At 59.9% G+C, this 21076-nt stretch overlaps 1 protein-coding gene across 5 annotated transcripts in view; it reads left to right on the top strand.

Moving 5' to 3' along the window:
• Positions 1–14455: 14455 nt before the first annotated feature.
• The window catches only part of PRDM16 (PR/SET domain 16), a 372183-nt gene continuing 365562 nt past the window's right edge, over positions 14456–21076 (top strand). For all 5 annotated transcript variants that reach the window (XM_055350077.2, XM_055349983.2, XM_055350023.2 and 2 more), the window contains exon 1: positions 14456–14861. In XM_055350077.2, coding sequence (XP_055206052.2) covers positions 14825–14861 — 37 coding nt within the window. In that variant the 5' untranslated portion in view covers positions 14456–14824. The remainder of the gene's footprint in view (positions 14862–21076) is intronic.

Below are 21076 nucleotides of genomic sequence, written 5' to 3'. Positions count from 1 at the left end.
CAGACAAGGGAGACGTGGGCCAGCCATGTGACGCAGGATGACTCAGTCTTTAAAAGGCGGGAAACTCTGACATGTGTGACAAGACGGCTGAACCTTGAGGACATGAGCCAAGTGAGATCAGCCAGTCACAAAAGGACAAATCCTGTGTGACTACACTTCTACGAAGTCCCTGGAGTGGCCACGTCCATAGAGACTGAAAGCAGAAAGGGGGGTGCCAGGGGCTGGGGAGGGGCTACGGGGAGCGACTGGAAATGAGGATCATGACGGCTGCACAACTTTGTGAATGTGCCCAATGCCACTGAACTCTGCACTTAAAAATGGTTTCATGACGTGAAATTGTACGTGGCTTGTATTTGATTTCATTTACAAAGACCCAGTCTGGCAGCAGTCGGGCTCTGCACTCTGCACGGAGCATGGTCCTCAGCCCTACATGGAGTCAATGACCCTCTCCCTCACACTAGTCACATCTACAGAGGGGGAGGCTGAGGCCAAAACAGCTGTGACCAGCTCCAGCCCAGAGCGAGGGCATGATGGATCCAGGGTCACTCCAGAGCCTGCATACCCACCCGCCCGCCCACGCCTCGGGGCTGGGAGCCTGGGGCCAGACACCCGTGCTTCTCCCATCCAAACATGCGATGTGCTCAGACCACATCTCCAGCTGTCCACACCCCAGGAGAAGAGAAACAAACTCAGAAATCAAATTGATATTTAGAAAATGCAGTTTATTTAATGTGGTGCAGGAAGCATTCCCAACAGTGGGAATATGGGAGACTCCCGGGAGGTAGCAGTGGCTGAGCTGGTTATTGAAGGACAGATAGGATTTTCTTCTCATTTTTATTTTTATTTTTTGAGACAGGATCTCACTCTGTCACCCAGGCTGGGGTGCAGTGGTGAGATCTTGGCTCACGGCAACCTCTACCTCCTGCGCTCAGGAGATCCTCCTGCCTCAGCCTCCTGAGTAGCTGGGACCACAGGAACATGCCACCACCACTCTGGGCTAATTTTTTGATGTTCTTATTTTTAAACATTGTAACACTTCCACCACTAATATATAGTCAGTGGAGAAAAATTAAATGCAGAGAAACATAACAGAGAAAAAAGTTTTAATATTATCAGATCTCATCACCCAGGGAAAACTGCTGTTAATATTTCAGCTGACATTCTTAAAGGTCGCCCCCATGTCTCAGGGACATGTCAGCGTGGTGATAAGCATGCACTCTTGTCACTATGTTCACTGCCGATGCAACGCTCCATTGTAGGAAATTTAAAAATTTCATTTATCAGCTGTTTCTGTGGCCAGAAGCAGGTCAAGGGGGAGGCCCTAGAAAGATCATTGATCAGGACCCAAAGAACCCTGCGGGGTCAGAGCCCCTGTGTGTGGACACTGTGTGTGGTATCAGGCCTTGACCTAAGAATGGACACAGTCTTTCTAAAATAGCCACAAAAGCCTCGGGTTAAGATGGCAAACTAAACACACACCCATTCAATAGCGTCCCCTCTGTAAGCCCCAATTCAACGACAATAAAGAGATTTTAAAAGGCATCTACCCGTGGCTCACGCCTGTAATCCCAGCACTTTGGGAGGCCGAGGCGGGTGGATCACGAGGTCAGGAGATCGAGACCATCCTGGCTAACACGGTGAAACCCCGTCTCTACTAAAAATACAAAAAATTAGCCGGGCGTGGTGGCGGGCGCCTGTAGTCCCAGCTACGCAGGAGGCTGAGGCAGGAGAATGGCGTGAACCCGGGAGGCGGAGCTTGCAGTGAGCCGAGATCGCACCACTGCACTCCAGCCTGGGCGACAGAGCGAGACTCCGTCTCAAAAAAAAAAAAAAAAAAAAAAAAAAGGCATCTACCCATAAGGGTGGGCCTCCCTTCTGAAAGCTGAATTGCTGATGGGCCTGTGGCAATTGGATCAGAGACAAGAGAAAATCCTGAATGGAGAGCAGGAAGGTGAGATTTCACCAGATTTACAACCAAGGGGAACCCTAACACTCAAGACTGAGCATAAGATTACCTCTAGGGGCCGGGCGCGGTGGCTCACGCCTATAATCCCAGCACTTTGGGAGGCCAAGGTGGGTGAATCACCTGAGGTCAGGAGTTCAAGACCAGCCTGACCAACATGGTGAAACCCTGTCTCTACTAAAAATACAAAAAAAAATAGCCAGGCGTGGTGGTGGGCACCTGTAATTGCATCTACTCTAGAGGCTGAGGCAGGAGAATTTTTGAACCCAGGAGGCAGAGGCTGCAGTGAGTCAAGATCGCACCATTGCACTCCAGCCTGGGCAATAAGAGTGAAACTCCGTCAAAAAAAAGGGTACCTCTAGGACTTGGGGTGCAAGAGTGGCTACGATCAGGAAGGCTTAGCAAAGGGGGATTCCTATCCCCTCCTTATCCTCCCTGAGCGACCACCCCTCCCCCACACCAGCAAAAGTCCAGAGGTTTATTTCCCAGAATTCAGGCAGCTGCTGCAAAGACCCCTGCCTTCAACTCCAAGTTGACTCCAAGAAGACTGGCAGCCAGACCCCTCCCTTGCTCCCTGGGTAACTTCTCTGGGAATCAGGTCAGTTCCTAAAGATACTGACATCCAAGGATCAAGGATCACTCCCATTCATGGGTCTCAAGGGCAATGAACCCCTCCTGTCTTACTGTCAGAACTTCCAGTCAGCTCCTCATCATGGGCAGAAAGCCAAGAATCAGCAGATGCCTCAGGAAAGACAGACTGAAACAAACAGAGCAAAGCCATTTGGAGGACACACAGATTATATGTGCAGAAGAAAGCTCATATAAATATCAAGTTTCAAAAATGAAGAAGAAACAAAACAGAGAGTAGAAATCACTAACAAAGTATTTCAAGAAAATTTCCCAGAGCTAATGGACACAAGTTTTCAGTTTGAAAGAACTCACAGTGGATAAAAACAGACACATTCTAGGGCACATCATTGTGGAATATGGGACCACTTGGGACAAAGAAGATTCTATAAAATTCCAAAAAGGAAAAATCACACTGCACGCAAAGTCCAAGGAAACAGAATCTTCCTAGACTTCTCAATAGCTGCCTGGTAGCAAGAAGACAATGGGGCAATATTCTCTAAAATTCTGAACAAAAAAATCATCTCCAATCTAGAATTCTATACCCAGCTCATCCATCATTCTGGTACTGTGGAAGTCCTAAAATATGTATCTCCTATGCATCTTTTATCAGAAGTTACTAGAAGGTATGCTTCATGAAAATGAGAAAGTAATCCAACAAAATATGTAGTCTGTAAAGGTAGCAGGAGATGCAAGGGAATTTCCCTAGAGAATGGCCATGGACAAGACATAGAAGGCAGTCAGTCCATATTGGCATGGGTGGCTAAGGAGCCAGATGTGAGGATGGCCATCACCACTATTCTGTGGTCATTACTCTCTCGTTCTCATCTAGGTGAGATGGGCTCAGATTCTTATCACCCCCGGCATGTCTTTACTATGGACAGATGAAATCCCTGTTTCCTCCCCATATTAATTTCTGGTGGCTGCTGTAACAAATTACTACAAACTTAGCAGCTTCAAATAGCACACACTTACTAGATTTTGGTTTTGTGGGTCAGAAGTCCGAAATGGATCTCAGTGTCCTAAAGTCAAGGCATGCATAGGGCTGCCTTCCTTGGGGAGGCTCTAGAATCCATTTCCTTGCCTTTTTTAGCTTCTAGAGTCTGTCCGTATTCACGTAACTTGGTTCATGGGCCCTTCCTCTGTCTTCAGAGCCAGCACAGCCAGGGGAATCTTCCTCATATTCTCACATATCTCCACTTCATCCTAATCCTGACTCTCCTGCCTCCCTCTTCCACTTTTAAGGATCCTCATGATGACATCAAGGCCACCCAGATAATCCGGAATCATCTCCCTACTTTAAAATCAGCTGAAAGAGCAACTTTAATTCCACCTGCAGCCTTAATTTGTCCTCCCACTGACACTCCACACGGTTTTCCCCTCCTCCCCTCCCTGTCCTTCTGCAGCAGCCACACTGGTCACTGGAGCCTCAGGGCCTTTGCACTGGCTGTTCCATCTGCCCCAGTGCTGTTCTCCCAGACACTTGGGTGGCTCCCTCATCCCTCCGTCACGTCTCTGCCCAAATGTCACCACTTCAGTGAGGCCTTTCTTGAACAACCGATTGAAGACTGTGCCTTCACCTCTCTCCTCTTTCATGTCCATTGCACTAGAATCGTCTAGCCTGGCATACCAGACCCATATGTATTTGGCTTATTGCTGCTTTCCCCATCAAAACATGACCTTGATGGGAGCAGCTTCTGTCTCCATCGCTGCTGTAGTCTCAGGGCCTATGGCTGTCCCTGGCACACGGTAAGAGTGCAGTGAATGTGTGTTGCTTGAACAAAGGAAAGCCTCACACTGCAGCCTCCTGGACACCTGTCCCTATTATTCAGCCCGACTTCCCACTGGCTTCCAGCTAATGGTCTCCTTTCAATGCCTGGAGGGCTGAAGCTGGACTCTGGTGTGGCCCATCTGTTCCCAGTGCCTTCACTGGCCCAGAGTACTACTGCCTCTACTTCTACAGCCAGGCAACCACTAATATGTCTTCAGTCTCTATGGATTGGCCCATCCTGGACATCTTGTATAAATGGAATCACACAAAGTGTGACCTTTTATGACTGACTTCTTTCATGGAGCATCATGTTTTCCAGGTTCATTCATGTTGTAGCAAGTGTCAGCTCTTCATTCCTTTTCATGGCGACATAGTATTCCATTGCATGGATATGCCACATCTTATTTATCCACGTGTGCTGATTTTAATGCTCCTCACTCATTTCAATTTGGTGAAGCTTCTGCAGATGCGTTACTCTGCAGCGAGATTCATTCTAGGCTCTGGGAGACCTGGGAGGACCATAAACTTCTGCTGAGGCCTGCACACATTCTTAGGGAAGGTTTAACAGTCTTTTAATCTCAGACTTAACGGTTCCAAAGCAAAGGCTTTAAAAGCAGTCTGTGGAGTTAAAACCATTTTCACCATTTGGCTCTGTGGACTGGCCCAGGGAGAAACCTTTCTGATGTTCTGGGCCAAACCGAGAATAGACAGCAGCAAGGATGACCGAACGGGTTTTTCCTATTTAGCAAAAAGCACAACCACCAAAGAAAAATCACTAAACACGGCTTTGATTGGGAAGGCAGCCTTCAATGAATGACATCATTCCAAGAACATAAATCTTAGTTTGTATGATTTATTTATGTTAAAAAATCCACATATGATGCTGGGGTTTCAATGGCTTTGTTTAAGTGATAGTTTTTCCTTTTTAGTGAAAGTTGGAGCGATGATAAACAGCTCCAGCTGTAAAAATGAAAGGCGGAGGTGAAGCTGAGGTGATTATTACAGAAAAATGCTGAGTGGGGAGGGGTATTTGGCCCTTCCATCCACTAAAATGAAAATTACCCTCTGCCACAATGTGCCACGAACAATTACCTGCTGTTTATTAATTAACCTCTTTTAAAAGCACTGCATTACTACAAGAAACTGGTGTTTCTCTAATGTGAAAACTGGCTTATTCGTGTTTATTGGAACCACTATGTCCCATGTGGTCCAGGCTTAGTGCACACTTAACTGACATGCATTTTTTTTTTAATGGCACATTTGATGATTGGAAATACCTTCCTAGAAGAAGCCCAGACACTCAGCACGACTTGCTTGGCGTATTAGTTCTAAACTGAGCCCCCAAAGACCCTGGCTGGAGCATGCGACCTCTCCCTGACCGCAGCAGCCACAGCACAGCCCTGGATAGCTGCTCCAAGAGTGGGTGCTGGGAAGGAACGGGGCTCAGGACTTACCAGTGAGAGGCGGACTCAGGAAATACAGACTCCAGTGGCTGAGTCTTTCTGGACCCTGGCAAAAAAGTGTATTGGTCATTGTCAGAAGGACACAGGTGACCAAGAGGCCAGAGCGCCCTCTGGGTGGCATGACTGTAGTGGGGCTTTCGTGGTGCTCACACTCCCAGCACCAGAAGAGCCCCAGGAAAGGGTCCCAGGCAGGGATCTCTCTGCAGAGGCACCTCTGCCACCCTGCACACCCCGGAGAGCGCCATCCCTGCAGTGTAAGTCACCTGGGGCTTTGTGGTCAGGGTGCTCTTCCTCTGAGTCCTGCTTCTGCCTCTAAGGACAGGTCCTGGCCTAGGTTGCTCAAGCCTCTGAGCATCAGTTTTCCCATCTGTAAGGTGGGCACAATCACAGCACCCACAACAGGACTGGGAAGGCCACACAGCCCCCAGTTGCAACCCAGGGGTGGGAAGGGAGCAGCACAACGCCCAGCACCCTGCCTGGTACAGCACCCAGGCCAGGGAGCCTGTGGGTGGACCAGCTTCTCTCCTAGAACTCTCGCTCTGCCATGGTCCCTGCCCCCGCCCCCCATCCTGCTGGGGACCCCTGAACAAGCCAGCTTCCTTTTCCAAACACAGTGCAAGGGGCCTGGGCAGCTGCTCACTGCTGTGTCCTCGTCACATGGTGCTAGCATTGGCTTACTGAGCATAGGACGGCCCTCTGAGACCTGATGGATTATGGAGGTTACAGAGGGGTGGCTCGGCCTCAGGCACTCAGCACAGTCCCTGCCCCACGCTGCTGCCTCCACACCACAGCGTCCTGCAAGGTGGCCCTCATCTCCCTGGGTCTTCCCCTGGGCTGAAACTGCCTGTGGAAACCCCAGGGAAACCTACTGGTTCAGCTCTTCAGTCATTCAGCTGTGACTCATCCATTCTTTCACTGAGGACACAGCCCAGCCCAGCCTTGGGCCAGGTGCTGGAGCTTCGGGTAAAATGCCTTGGAAGCTCCACGTCTGATGGAGGAGACACCCTCCTGTAGATCTGATGGAGGAGATACCCTTCTGTTTAACTCATACCATAGACTCGAAGCTCCAGGAGCACGGAGGCTTGCAGCGCCTCCTGCGTGAGGAAAGGAAGGAATGAGTGAATGGAAGGGAAGCGCGGACTTCAGTTGCCAGGAGACCAGCTGGCCCCGAGACACCTCCACCCGACTGGCAGCACCAGGGCAGGACAAGGTCAGGAGGGCAGGGCTTGACTGGGAGCTCGGGGCCCCTGAGCCAGTTAAGGCCTTTGTGGATGAGTGGAGCAGGTGGCTCCTGGGGCACCTGTCCTCACGCCTGGCCCCAACTTGCCCTGTGTCCAGCCAGGAGGTGGTTACCTTCTAGGGCTCCAGCTCAGAGCCTCTGGGAGTAGCGCTGGGTTCTGGGAGAGGAAGTGCAAGAGGGCAGGCGGGAGGGAGAAGGGCTCCCTGCCTCTCCAACAACCTGCAGGGCTCCAGGAACTGCAAGCCACTCATCGGGGTGCAGCTGCCCCGCCACAGGGCCAGGCTCTGCCGCCACCGTTCTACCTTGGGAAATTGGACTCCCAGGAAGCTGGAGGGGCTGCCCCAGGGTCCTAGGAGACAGGAGGCAGAAGCTGAGCTTGAGTTCTTCCTGTCTCCCCACTCCCCCAGCTGTCTATGGGCCCTGGGGTCCCAGCACTGAAGAGTGGAGAGGGGAGGGAGGCTGACGGTGTGGGAGGGGTGGGTCACTCTGTTTCACCTCAGTAGAAGCCCTCCCCTCTTCCCTTGTGCCGCCTACGGGAGCTGCCCTGGGTGTTCCCCTTGTAATTCCACTGAAGTCATGGGGGAGGGGCTGCTGAAGGCTGGACCTGCCCTCTTCACCCCAGTCCCCAGGGCAGGCCCCACCTAGGTCCTCAAAGAGGTGACCTGTGGGGGCTGCAGGGGGCACTATTCTGCACACAGGGGTGTTCCTGCCACTCAGGGCCCCTGCTTTGATGAGGAGGCCCAGGGATCCAAAGTGTGGGGGTGAGGGCGCCCCACAGCACGGCACGGCACCGGTGAGGGGACTGGAGTTCTTGAGTTACCTGTGCCCGGCTGCTCTCTCCAGCCCCCGGGGCATGGGCGCCGGTGTACTGGCGGCGGGGGAGCAGGCAGCTCTTTCCCAGGAGGACGCCCGAGTGATTCCATCACCTTCGGGTCACTCTACAGAACTGGTCATTTTTTCCCTGCCTGGGGCGATCCTGGTCTCTGCTCTATTCTTGCCGGCTCTTTGAGCCGTGTCTCCACTGCCACCACCACTGCGATTACTGGTTTAGTAGAAAGCAAAGCTCGCAGGGATAGATCCTTGGGTGTCCCTCTGGACACCCCACTCCCCTCGGGTCCTTCCCCGTAAGTCCTGCCCCAGGAGGTGGGAGGCCCAGAGGTGAGAAGGTCTGCTCAGACCATGGCCCCCTGCTTCCCACACCCCACCTCCTCCGTCTACACCTACAGGGGTAGTTTGTGCCGGACCCCGAAGCCTTAGCTCCCCAGGCCATGCTGCGGGGCCCCGCCCAGATGTGTGGGAACGCGGCTGCCGCCGGTGCCAAAAGACCTACGTCCTCGGAAGTGGGTACGGGGATGGCGTATTCCTAGGTACCTAGGGGAGCCTGGGTCTCCAGTCCTCCGCTGACCCGCTTCCCCGGCAGGCCCTGTCCCCCACCCCCAGCAGCCAGAGCGCCTGGGCAGCCCCTGCCTTCTCCCCAGATCCCCTCCACACTCCGCAGGATTTGGGGTGCTGGGTGGTGTCATCTCAGGTTCGAGTCTGCGCGAAACCTCCGGGCTTCTGGAGACCCAAAGGGACCTGAGAGGAAAGCCCAGGGCGGGCCAGACTCTGCGGTAGGGGTGGGAGGAGGGAGACCCCAGGGGCGGCGGAGTCGGCCCTCGCCCCTCCTCCACCCAGCGGGCGAGGAGAGTTCCGGGAAGGCCGGGGGAGGGGGAGCGAGGGGAGGAGACAGGGACGGGCAGGGCCGCCTCCAGAGCCGCCGTGGGGCGCGCCCTGTCCCGCACGCCTTTGACCCCCGCTCAGCAAACGAGCCCACGGGGTGGGCGGCCTTGGGCCTCCGCCTGGCAGCTTCCACCCGGCCATTCTCTCCAGCCAGCCCTGCAATAAACTCCTGGAGAAGCACAGGCTCGCCTGGTCCCATTTCACAGACGGGGAAACTGAGGCTTGGAAAAGAAACCCACCGCAGCTCCGTCTCCACGGTTTCCCCTGTGGGGTATTAATCTCTCAGGATGAAAGGCAAAATTTGGTTTTGAAGCTAAGAGGGCCGGCAGTGTGGGGCAGGGCGCGCTGCGGAGAGACGGCAGGAGCGGGCTTTGCAAGCCGAATATGGATTCCGGCGCGAGCCGATTCCGGGAACTGGCTTGGTGACCCGGCCGCCGGCCCGTGTCCTGGGCTCTGGGCGTTTGGGGACATGGAAGGCGGGCTCCCACCTGGCGACTCCCGGAATGCGGCCGCCGGGCCCGGAAGGCTACGAGGCTCGCCATTTTCGTTGCTGCCAGGGCCCCGCCCGCGCGCGGCCGAATTGAGATCTGAAGGCAGCGGCAGCGTCTACGCAAGCAGCGTTCTGGAGCGTCGCTCTGCCACCTTCCCGCGCGCAGTTCCGCGCGAGCCGCAGGACGCGGGCGCTGTGGGTAACGAAGTTGCTCCCGGTGTGCGCAGACCGGCGGCCCCGGGGTTGCGGGCGGCAGGAGGGACCGCCACTCCACGGCTGCGGGCGCGCGTGAACACACGGCTGAAGGTCATACGCAGCGCATCCAGGCAACAGCATTCGTTGGCGGATTTGTAAAGGTTCTTAGATCAAGAAGGAAAGCGTGTGAAACCGATTCCGTTTATTGCCCCCAGCGGCGGGGGCGCTCCCCGTTGCAGACACCCAGCGGCTCGGCCACTGCAGCGTCCTGGCCCAGTATGGGCCGCACACGAGTAGGAGTCGTTGGGGGCTTCCTGCACCTTCTCAGTGAGCCCGGTTGGGCCTGGATTCGGCTCCCTCCTGGGCCCAACGGGAGGAGATCAAGGGAGTTCAGGTTCACAGTCTCAATCTCTTAAAACAAAACAAAACAAAAAACTCCGGACTGGGCCCTCGAAGTGCCCATGGGGCATCCAGATACTCCCGACATCTGCGCAGGAGAGCTGGGCACCCTGGTGGGGACGCCAGGACACAAAGCCGGGCAGAGGGTCTCCACTGGGGTAGCCACGGCATCGTGCAAGCCGGTCCCCGGAAGCTGCCCATCTGCAAGGGACAAGGATCCTCTTGCAATCAAAATAAGTCAGTTTCCACACATCTGGGGTTTGTTCGAAATCAGCGACATGGCTCACATTCCTAGGAAGTCCACTCCTCCCAGCTACCCACTCTGGGACCAGGAATCGGGTATCGGCTTTGGGAGGCCCGCACCTTTGAGCAGTGCAGGGAACGGAACCTTGCCGCCACTGGGCCACAACTGGGACCTATGTCCTGTCCTCTCCAAGTATTCTGGGGCACAGGAAGGTTTCCCAGGCCTCGGGTGAGAAGAAGGTTCAAAGGGGCCCCGAAATATTGACCCCAGGGTCTGGGGGGATTCCTGTAGCCCCAGTGTGCGGCTGAGGCATGATGCTGGAGGAAGCACCCACTTCGGGTCATTTCAGAGGTCCCAATAGGGAAGAAATGGCCTTTTCCATGACTTGTGTCTCCCACCCACCCCCACCATTCTAGACCAAACGCAGGCTCCTTCCAGCATTCAGCTCCCATCGAGTCCCCTGCAAGGTATAGGGTCTAAGCAGCCCTCCTCCATGTTCCCCTCTGTCTAGTGGGAGCCAAGCCAGCCATTCCCAAGGGCCCCAGTGGTGTCCTGTCTCCTGCTGCTCAAGTCTGGGAGACATTCTCACCAAGTGTGGGGCAGGAGAACATGCCCGGGGAGCAAGAGCCTCATCCTGGCCTGACTCAGTGGCCCACGTATTGGGGGTGGGGTGAGCGCTGGCGGTCTGGATCCCACCTGGGGCATTTCCAATCTCCCAGGAAAGCCCGTTGGTAAACCAGAGGCTGTGTGCTTCTTTGCTACCCGGAGGAACAAGGTGGGGGTGTGGAGTGAGTAAAACCTTGACCTGAAATTCAATAGAGCCTGAGGCCAAGTATCTGAAAACCCATGGCTAAGTTCAAAAAGCACAAAGGAGCGGGAGAGAAAGGGGTAAGAACTTGGTGAGGTCAGTCCATCTTGCCAGGTGCCATGCCTACCTCCTGTCCTGCACACACGGCCCGAAGCAGGGCTCCCTGGGGCCCGAGGGGCTGGGGGTGGGGGCAGCTGGGGCGGCTTTGACCCTGCCGTTTGGCATGGGGCACAAGGCCTGGCCAAGCGAAGGGGCCCTCTAGCCCTTGAATGCATTTGTAGATTCCGGGAGTGGAGGGCAGGCCGGCGTGGTAGTTCTGCTACTCAATGGGCTTCTGGGGAACCCCTGGGGCTTGGGGTCCTCCTACTCGCTAATAAGATGCTTCCTCTAGCACTGCAGGACCAGCATTTCTGGCTCTCAAACCCGGCCTTTTCCCTAAGGAATTAACCTGGTCATGGGTGTCCAGCCATTAGAAACACTGGGAGTCTGCAGAGCTCATGGAGAAATCGAGTTTCCATGGACTCCCTCTCTGCCCAGACCCCAGCAGAAGTTGGTGGTTAAAGCCCCTCTCTAGCCTCCAAGACCCCAGCTATGAAATTGGTTTTGGAACTCGACAGCAGCGTGCAGTTGTCCAGTGTAGGAGCCTCTATGTGGCCAACCCACACTCACTGTCCTTGGACAACCCAATGTCAGTAGGAATGAGCTCACAGCACTTACAATCCCAGCGCAGGGGCCCCAGGGCCTGGCATCAACCCCAAGGCTCTGCAGAGCTAGACCTGGTTTGAAAATTGCCCTTAGACCTTTTAGTATAAATCTTTTCCCCACTGGGCCTACATTTGCCCTACCTGTTCTCCAAGCCCCCCAAAGCCCTTGCCAGGCAGGGACACAGAACTGGGCCCCAGGGAGGACCTGCATCTGATCTTCCCTGCTTCACCCTTTTTCCCCACGGGACTCCTCAATGCCTGACCTGCTCTCTGCTTCTAAGTCTGGCCACGCGGGGGCAGGGCCTGGCCAGGCCAGGATGCAACCTTGGCCAGGGCCATGGCCTTGGGGACAGCCTGCCTGGGCTCCTCGAGCAGGCTGGGGAGACACTGCCCCACTGGAGCCAGGGCTGCGTCAGTGCCTTGCAGGTAGGCAGCCCGGCTGTCTCCCTGGTGAGGCTTGACCGGCAGCTACCCCTTCCCAGGCAGATCCGTGACCCCATCCCTACCCAACAGCCTGGTGGAGGGCAAGGACCAGATGGCACAGACCAGCTTGCTCCCATACCTCCTGCCCTTCTTCCCTAGGGGCTGGCAACAGGCCAGGGATGGCTGTCCTGTCCTAGCCTGACCAGGGTTCTGAGAACCACCTCCTGAGCTGGAGGAGGAGGCCGGGAGAGGGCCTGAGAGAGTTGGGGCACCCGTAGAAGAAGGCCAGGACTGCACAACCTTGGCATCTGTTGGCTACCTCCAGGCCAGGGGCAAAGGAGGCCTTTGCTGGGCTGCAGAGTGAGGGTGGGGAAGGGACCCTCTCTGCAGGTGGGAGTGGTTCGCAGGCACTATAGTAACTTCCCCAGGCCTCCTCCCAAACCTGCGGAGGCTTCAGGCAGGAGCAAGGGGGACCTGGGTGCAGAGATATGGGAGTGACCTTGAGTCCTTTCTAGCCAGCAGCTCCAGCCAGGTTGGGCCCACCGTCGGGAGCCTGCCCTTGGCGGGGTTTAGGCAAGACAGCGCCCGTGTTCCTGGGCTCCAGCATCTCCCACCCACTGGGGTGAGCAGGTTCAGAACCGGCCTTGGCCGTGCAAAGCTGCAGCGGTGCCCTAGTTGGCTAGGCAGATCAAGACCTCCAGAGCCGGGCCTGTAAACTGAGCTGTTCTCTGCCCCAACCCCTGTAGAAAGATGGTCAGGGTGTGGGGAGGGTGGGTAAAGGGGTCGACAGACCCTCGAAAGGACGGCAGGGAATGGGGCTGTGCCATTGCTCATGGCCCTTCTCTAGGCGACACTCACCTGGTGCCAGAAACAGCAGAGGTAGCGGCCAGTGAGCGCTTCCTCCATCCGGGGCTCGGGCGGCGAGCTGGCTGCAAGACTGGGCACCCTGGAGCCGTGGGAGCCTTGGGAGCCGAATCTGGGTTCGAATCTGAGCAGGGAAGCGGTGCCGACTGGGGAGGATCCAAGGCAGAAGGCCCAGCGCACCGCCGCCGCCAGCTCCTGCCCAACCCGGCTCCGCTGGGCTTTTCCTCTGGGGTAGCGCCGGCCCCGCGCCCCTCCCCATCCGGGGCGCCTCTGCTAGGACACCGGGGTCTCGGGGTTTCTCAGGGCTGCTGCGTTTCACCTCCTTTAACGCGGAGGCGCGGAGTTGCACGTGTGGGTCTCAGCGGAGCCGCCACAGGTCTCATTACACAACAAAGGGCAGGGAGGGCACGGCCAGGAGCCTCGCGGGGCGGCGCAGAGACCCCGCATCGCGGGCGCGACCCCTGCCTCGGGCTCAGGCTGACTCTGCGGCAGCTCCAAGTCCCGTTGCCTGGCAGGACTTCGGTGCTCCGGAAGGGTGCGGGGCAGCAACCCGGCCAGGGCAGCGCCTCGGTTTCCTTCCAATTCATTCTCGATTCCCAGATACTCAGATGAGAAATCCGCACTCAGGCCGTCAGGCTCCTGGGCCGGGGCCACCCTGCCTGCGCTCAGCCCGGCCCCTCCGCCGCAGCGCCTCGGAGTTTGGGGGCTACAGGGGAAGAGGAAGCGTCTGGTCGGCTCCCGTCCGAGCTGCTCCACCTGCGCCGCCGGCCTTTCCGCCCGCTACGCACCTGGGCCCCGAGAGGCCAGAGGGGAGTGTCCCCAGAGGCCCGGGTCCCCGAAGGTGGCCCAGCTCGGGCGCTCGCGCAGCCGGGTACTCACCTTGGCGGCGCGGCGGCAGGAGAGCGCGGGCGGAGTGGTGCGGGCGCCCTGGGACGACCAGCCGAGGACGCCTGGTGTTTGGACGGCTGCCCCCGCGCTGTCCCCCCGTGCGAGGCGTGTTGGCCTCCGTGGCCTCGCGAGGGACCGAGGGCGGCGGGTCCGAGTGCCGCCCGCCGGCCTGGGCAGTGGCGGAGCGCGGAGCTGGCGGCGCCTCCGCTGTTGTTTTTGAGCCGCGAAGCCCGAAGCAGCAGCCGTTGGGTGGGGGCGAAGGGGAGGAGGCGGGGGCCGGGAGGCCCGAGGGGGGCGGTGGGGCCCGGAGGGGGCTTCGGAGGAGCCGGGTTCTGGCGCGCGAGCCCCGACGCCCCCTCCAGCGATCGCAGGGCGGGGACGGGGGCCGAGGGGAGAATGCAGGAGAAAAGCGGGCCGGGGCGACGGGGAACGCAAAGCTTTTAAATTAGTAATCAAACGCAGTAAAACGGAGCAAAACCAGCCCGGACTCGCGTCCGAACTATCGGCGCGTGTGCCCCGAGATCCAAGGAAGTCGTGTGGAAAACCGCAGCCGCCGCCCCATCTTCGGCCCCGGCTGGGGCGGGAGCAGCAGCGCGACGCGCCGCGACGCAGGGGCAGGGTGGGGGGATAGTCACCTCGCCTCCGGGGCCACCTGGGTCCTTTTAAAGTGTCCGGGGTGCGGGCCCCGGGCGGGAGCGCCGAACACGGAATGTTTTCTTAAAGGGCCAGTTCCGAGCTGCGCTGAAAAGGGGGGGGAAAGGGGGGAGAGATAAGTGAGACGAAGACCGAGAAGGCCGAGGAGAGCCCCCCAATCCCGCGCCGAGGCGGCGGCGGCGGCGGCGGCGGCGCGACGATGAGGATGATGAATACATTGCAAAGTTTTTTTGGCCCCGGCGAGGGGTGTCAGATTGAGTGCTCTGTGCGCATGTGCGAAGGTGTCCAAACTGACAATGCTGGGGAGATGAAGATAGTGTGTGGCTGCTTCTGGACTCAAGGAGGAGGAGAGAGATTCCGCGAGCCGACACCATGCGATCCAAGGCGAGGGCGAGGAAGCTAGCCAAAAGTAAGTCTCCCGCGCTCGGCCGCGCCGCGCCGCCGGGGCCCGGGCCGCCGGGCCGGGGCGCCCGGGCCAGGGGTGCGCGTCGGGGCGCGGCCGGCGCGCCTGCGGCTCCGGGCCCCCGGCTCGGCCGCGCGGCCCGGGGGGCTGCTCCGCCTCCCGCGCTCCGGGGCGACCGGGCTCGGCGCGGAGGCTCGGGGCGCCCGGGCCGCGCGCTCCCCGAAGGCGCCGGCCCCCTCCCCGCGGAACCCCCTCCCCCCCCACCAGTGTCAGGCGCTCGGGCCCGGGAACCCGAGGCGCGCGGTGGGGGCCGGGGAGGGGGGCGGAGGGGGAGGGCCGGGGGTGGAGGGGAGCGAAAAGTGAAAGTTAGCGAAAAGTTGACGAAAGGGGAGAGCAACTTTTTCCTCCCCGCTCGCTCTCTCCCTCTCTCTCTCCGAGTGGCTCTCAGTCCTGGTCAAATCATATTCCGGGCTTTTGAAATAGTGGGCGCTAGAGCACCGCCTTTGGCGTCCGCCAGCCGGGCGCAGAGGAGGGAGACCCCGAGCCGGGGAGGGGCGGAGGAGGGGGCGCGGGCCGGCGCCCACCCGGCTCCGCGGGCGCAGGGGCAGGGGTGGCGACGGCGGGACAGCCGCAGCCACTTGGGGAGCAAAATGGAGACTTTTGCCCGGGCTGGGAACTGTGGTCGTGAAGTTTATCCCCGGCTGTGCCCCGCGTGGTGGAGGGCGCTCCTCTGGGACGCCGGCAGCCTGCGCGGGCCGCCGGGGCGACCGTGCCTCCGACAGGAGGGACCCACCCGGCCACCTCCCGACCCGCCGCTGCCGCCCTCGGGCCCGCGTGGACCCCTCTGTACCCGCTTGCCTGGCACAGCCGGGCCCGGCGGGGACAGAGCTGCCCCGGCCAGACTGCCCGGTCCTCGGTCTTACTTTCTCTTTCGCTCCGTCTCGGCCGAGCCCCGGGCTCCGCGCGCCCCGCCTGCCGCCAGCCGGTCCTTGCCGCGGGCCGAGTGCTCCAGCCACCCGCGCCCTCGCCCGCCACAGCGCCTCCGAGCAGCCCGCGCGCACCCCGCAGCCCCGGTCGCCGGCGCCATCCGCGGTGAGGCGGGCGGGCAGGTGAGGACAGGCGGCGCCGCGGCCCGGCCAGCGCGGCTCCCGCAGCCCCGCCGAAGCCCCGGCTGCAGCGAAGCGGCCAGCGCCGCGCGGAGCGGAATCGGCGCCGCCTGCTCCCGCCGCCCCCTCCTCTGCAGGCCGCCCGCCCGCCCACCCGCAGAAGAGGCGCCCGGGCCGCTCCCCTCGAGGTCCCCGCCCGACCCACGCCGTTCCGTCCGCGCCTCCGGGGCCGGGTCCCTCCAGGCCGGCCTCGCAGCTCCCGGGGCCGAGCCCCCAAACGTGAGCCGGGTGGGCGCGGGACTCGCGGCGGTTTTCCGAAGCTCCGCTCCCTCGGCTCGGGACCCGCCCGGCTCGTCCCAACAGCTGCCCCGCGGCCGTAGGCCCCGCGCTCTGTGCACCAGGGAAAAGCAGCTCCCGAGTTTGTGCCGGACGCTCCTGCGCCCCGCCATCGGCCGTTCCCGGCCCCTGGGTGAGGCGCCCCATTCCCGCCGCGCTCCACTGCCGGGTGCCCTCGGCCTCGGCCTCCCGTGACCTCTGACCCCTCTTGGTGCGAACAAGACCGGGCGTTTCGCCGCCGACGCGAAGGGGCTGTCTGTGCGCGGCGTTGCGGGCCCTCCGCGCGTGGGGTGTGCGTGTGCGTGTTCGGGTTCGGTTCTGTGTGTGCACCGCGGGTCTGCTCAGAGTCGGGACCACCGGGCTGCGTGTGGGCCGCCAGGTCAGGCCCTCGCCCAGGATGGGCCCTAAGCTGGAGCGAGAAAGGGGAAACCGGCCGCGCTGACGCCGGGGCCTTCGCTGCAAGCGAGAGGCGGACTCGGCGCACCCGCGCGGCCCTGGAAACTTCCGAGAGGCCCCAGCTCTCCGCCGGCTCCACCTCTGCCAGGTGGGGAAGGTGGCCCGGGACCGGGTCGGCTCAGGACCAGAACTGGTGCCTGGCAGCCATCTGGCCAGGAGGCCGGAGAGCCGGGCCCAGCGGGAGCGCCGAGCGCTGGCTTCCTTTTCCCGAGAGTCTTTAGTGAGGAAAAACCCCATGAGAGGTGACTGCCAGGCCTCGGCCCTCTGTCCACACTTGGCCGAGCGCTGGGAACCCCTCCTTCCAGGCTCCACAGCTGGGACCGCTTGTCCCAGGCCCCCCAAGGTGGCTGAGGCAGGTTCAGGATCACACTGCCTGCCCTGAGCAAGGCAGGATCCGCTGAAGAATTTCATTTCATCAGGCGATATTTTAAGCAGATGTGAACTTCCCTGGGGACCACAGTCCATTACCCGAGTCAGAGGCGGTAGGGCCAGCACTCCAGCCAGCAGGTCCTCCCCTCCCCACAATGCTGACCAGGTCAGGGGACTGTGGGGTGGGGCAGGGGCAAGGTCATGGTTACCAGGCTGGTATTCAGGCTGGGCACAGAACAGCAACCAGGCCAGTGGAGGTGACCCCATGACCCAGCATTTCGGGGGCCACCGCCGAGTGTGCATCTGGAGGTGTAATTTCGTTTGTATTTCCCTGGAGACCCCACTCCAAGCCTCAGTTCAGGTGGGTTACTCCTCTGGGTTGGGTCTTGTGAAGCGCCGAATGGTGGCGGCTCCGGGGGTGACCCGGGCTTCCAGCTGAGCTTTCCAAGGACAGAGGTGGCCACTGGGGCACCCAAGCCGGGGCCGTGGCTCAGCTGATGGGAAACCTACAGCCTCCTCCACCTGAGCCTGGGGGCCAGGAACAGAGTGAGGACAGTTCAGGGACAGGGTCCCCCCTACTGAAGCCAGGGCGGTAGGGCCGGTGGGGTAGGGGCTGCTGCAGCCCCACATTTACACACTCAATGCTTAACAAAAGCTTATTGTTTCCAGGGCTGTTGTGAGCCAGGTGGGCAGGTGGGGGGTTAGCACCACCAAGGTGCCCTCTGGACCACCATCGCCCTCATAGCACAGCTGGGGGCCTCTGTGCAGGAGGAGGATGTGCCAGTCGGCACCCCCATCAGAGCTGTTCCTTGAGGCCTGATCCCCACCTAGGTGGCAGACCCCATGTCCTAGATGCCACATACCCCAGGGCTGGGGGAGTGTCCTCTCCACAAGTCCCATCTAGCCCCTGGGGTGGGGGAGCTGCAGCCCCCACTAGATGGGGACTGTGTGTGTCTTGCTTGTGTTTGAGGGTGATGCGTGTGGAAGGTGTGCTGGAGACAGGGTAGAGGTGAGCGGGGCTGGAGGCCCAGTTCACAGCCTCCTTCCTTCTTCCCGCAGAAACAGGCCAGGCTGGCTGGGCCCTCCCTTCTCCCACCCTCCCTGGGGAAGTTGGCCCCTTCCACCAGTCCCCTCCCCAGAGCAAGGACAGCAGCCTTCCCTCTGAAGGCCGGTTAGGGCAGCAGCACCAGGACGTCCGGCGGGAATCCAGCGTCTTGCCCCGCTTCGGACGAAAACACAGAGGCTGTGGTGGAGGGGTGGAGTGCGGGGCTGGCCGCCAGGGCTTGGTGCCCCACGGCAGTGGACTGTGTGTCACCCACAGGCCCCCTCCCTCTGCCCCTGGCTGCGCAGGTGTGCCATGGCTCGGAAGCTGGCAGGAGGGGCTTGCCAAGCTGGCTTGTGGAGCAACTGCTGGGTGGGCTCCTTGGGGACAGGCACCGGCCATGCCTGGCTCGCCAACCACCAGACGCCCACTCGGGGGGGTCCTCCTTATCCTGTGAGCGGCTCTTCCAGAGCAGGTGCCGGCCCGACATCCTGGCCCCTCCTGGCCCCGAGGCTTCCTCGGCTCCCAAGTCCTCCTGTAGGCAGTGCGCAGGGCAGGGGACCAGGTCTGCCATTTCTGCCGGGAGGCTGGGTGAAGGGGACCCGGCAGCCAGGGGCTCCCCCCACCAGGCCCCTCAGGGGAGGTGAGGCTGGTGGCAGCTCGCTGGGCCGCTGTGGGCCCGATTAGCCCCCTGTTTTATTCAATTAGGAGGCAATTAGGGATCCTTGGGGGGCTTGGGCTGGTAATTAAGGTGATGTATAATTAGAGTTTCAACAAAAATTATCCAGGATTAAAAATCTTTTGAATAATTTCGTTTAAAATTTTCAAATAGCGTTAAATACAATTTATCAGGTTTTGAATCAAACCCGTGTAACGAGTCTTGGAAGCTGCAGCTCCCGTCGCCGGCGCGGGAGGACCAGGAGCGGCTCCGGCGACTTCCCCGTGCGGGAAGGAAACTTCGCGAGCGAAGCCAGCTGGCTGGGGCCTCGCCGCGGTGCAGCGGCGGCCGCGGGCTCAGAATCGAGCCGCCGAGGGCTGCAGACGGCGTGGGCAGGGTCGGGGAGCGGGGCCTAGGGGACCCCGGGCCGGCCGGTAGTCTCGGCCGACTTCCCACTCCCCGCGCACAAAGTCGCGGCCAACTACCGCGGAGCAGCGCCCGCGTCCACACCGCGCAGCCTGGCGCCCCGACCCTGGCCCAGCGGGAGCGGCGCTCTCCCCTTCTAGAGCCCCAGCTTGGACCCCGGGGTCCCCTCCTCCTGGCCTCCCTTGCGGAGGAGGGCGGCCTCCGCGTCCCCAACCGCCGACCCTCGACCTCGTGCGGGACACCGTGGGCGCCAGGCCCCCCGCTTGCCTGGGTTCCCTGCGACATCACGACCCGCGCCCCGAGAGACGCGGGAGCGCGCGCCGCCTGGGTTTAAGTAGGGGCTGTAGGGGGAGGGGAGACGGTGCAGACAGAGAAACCGAGGCAGAGGGTGGGGGTCCGGCTTTCGAAGGTAGACCCGCCTGCCCAGTCTGATCCGCAGCCCCGGCCCCTGCCGGCAACCTCAGGAGACGGGCCGGGCTCCCTAGTGCACTTGGGGGACAGGACACCTCCTCCCTTCACTGACCCTGGGAAGACAGAGTGCAGACGAGCAGGCACCACTTTTGGGAGTGAGAAACCCCAGACGCAGAGAGGTGGAGGAACTCTTGGGAGGGCACACAGCAGATTGAGGCTCCAGTGAAATTCAGTGGAATGAAGATCTCCAGGGCTTCTTATGTAGCATTCCCCTCCCCCACACAGCACCGCAGGCTGCCGTTAATTCCACAGGGTTTTTTTCTGTGTGTGTGTGTGTGTGTGTGTGTGCGTGCGTGCGTGTCAGGGTTGAAGCATTTTCTCAAGGCCAATGCTCAACTTGTAGCAGGTCTGTTCTTAAAAAGCAGGCAGGACATCACGTGCGTCCAGCGTGTAAGTGACCTCACACCTGCAGGCTGGATTCCTGCTTTGCCGGGTCTGGACTCCCGCTGGGCTCCGTCCCCCACAGCTCCTGCCCCTTCTGTGGGTGTTCTGTGCCCAAGGGCAGGCACAGAGGAGCAGAAGCCTTGGCCGGGTGGCCTGGCCTGCACCCTCCACACTCCCTCGCTCACTGCCTTCGTCGCGAGCAAATGCAGGAGGCTCAGGTTGGCCCGGGAGGTGTAGGACCTGCCCTTTGCCACCCCTCAGATCTGGAGGGGAATAACCACCACCCCCCGCCTCCACCCACCGCCCAGCAGTCAGGGGGAGGTGGAGCTGCTGCTGCCCTGTTGGTCTGAGCTGCAGGGTGGAAGGGACCGGCTGCTGACATCCCTGGTCTAGCCTGGCGTGGGCCGCGGCTCCTCAAGTCTGGGTGTCTCCTAGGCTGCAGCGAGGGCCACAGTGGTCATCCTGGGCCAGGAGTGCTCCCAAGCTTCGGTGGGCCCAGAGCAGGGGAGGACTGGCCTCTCCCTGGTCTGACCACTTCACTCTTGGGCTTTTGCCATCAAATCCTCCACGGTCTGGAGGTGCCTGGGCTGGCCCGCCTGGCCGGCCTAGCCTGAGACGCGGGAACAATGCCCCGAGGCCTGAAGATAGGAGTGCTGGCCGCTCCAAGATCATATTTGTTTAATAGTTAACATTTTGGGCAGAAAAGGAGGGAAGTCAGATTCTGGTGAAGGTTTTGCTTATTTTATATCCACTATAACTATTTCTGTCCATGAAAATTGGCTTAATTATATCAATGGAATGTTTCTTTTTCAATTCTGTATGCAATTAGTCCATCTTGCCGGCTGCAATTTATTTTAATAAAAAAATAAACCAGTGGTGTGTTCAGTTCCTCGTCCCCTGGGGACAAATGCGATTGGTGTGTTTAATTTCATTAACTACAATGCGGCCTACTGGAAAAATGTATAAAATCAGC

The sequence above is a fragment of the Gorilla gorilla genome, chromosome 1, assembly GCF_029281585.2.
Source record: "Gorilla gorilla gorilla isolate KB3781 chromosome 1, NHGRI_mGorGor1-v2.1_pri, whole genome shotgun sequence".
Classification (NCBI taxonomy): Eukaryota; Metazoa; Chordata; class Mammalia; order Primates; family Hominidae; genus Gorilla; species Gorilla gorilla.
This window is presented reverse-complemented; position numbering and strand designations above follow the sequence as displayed.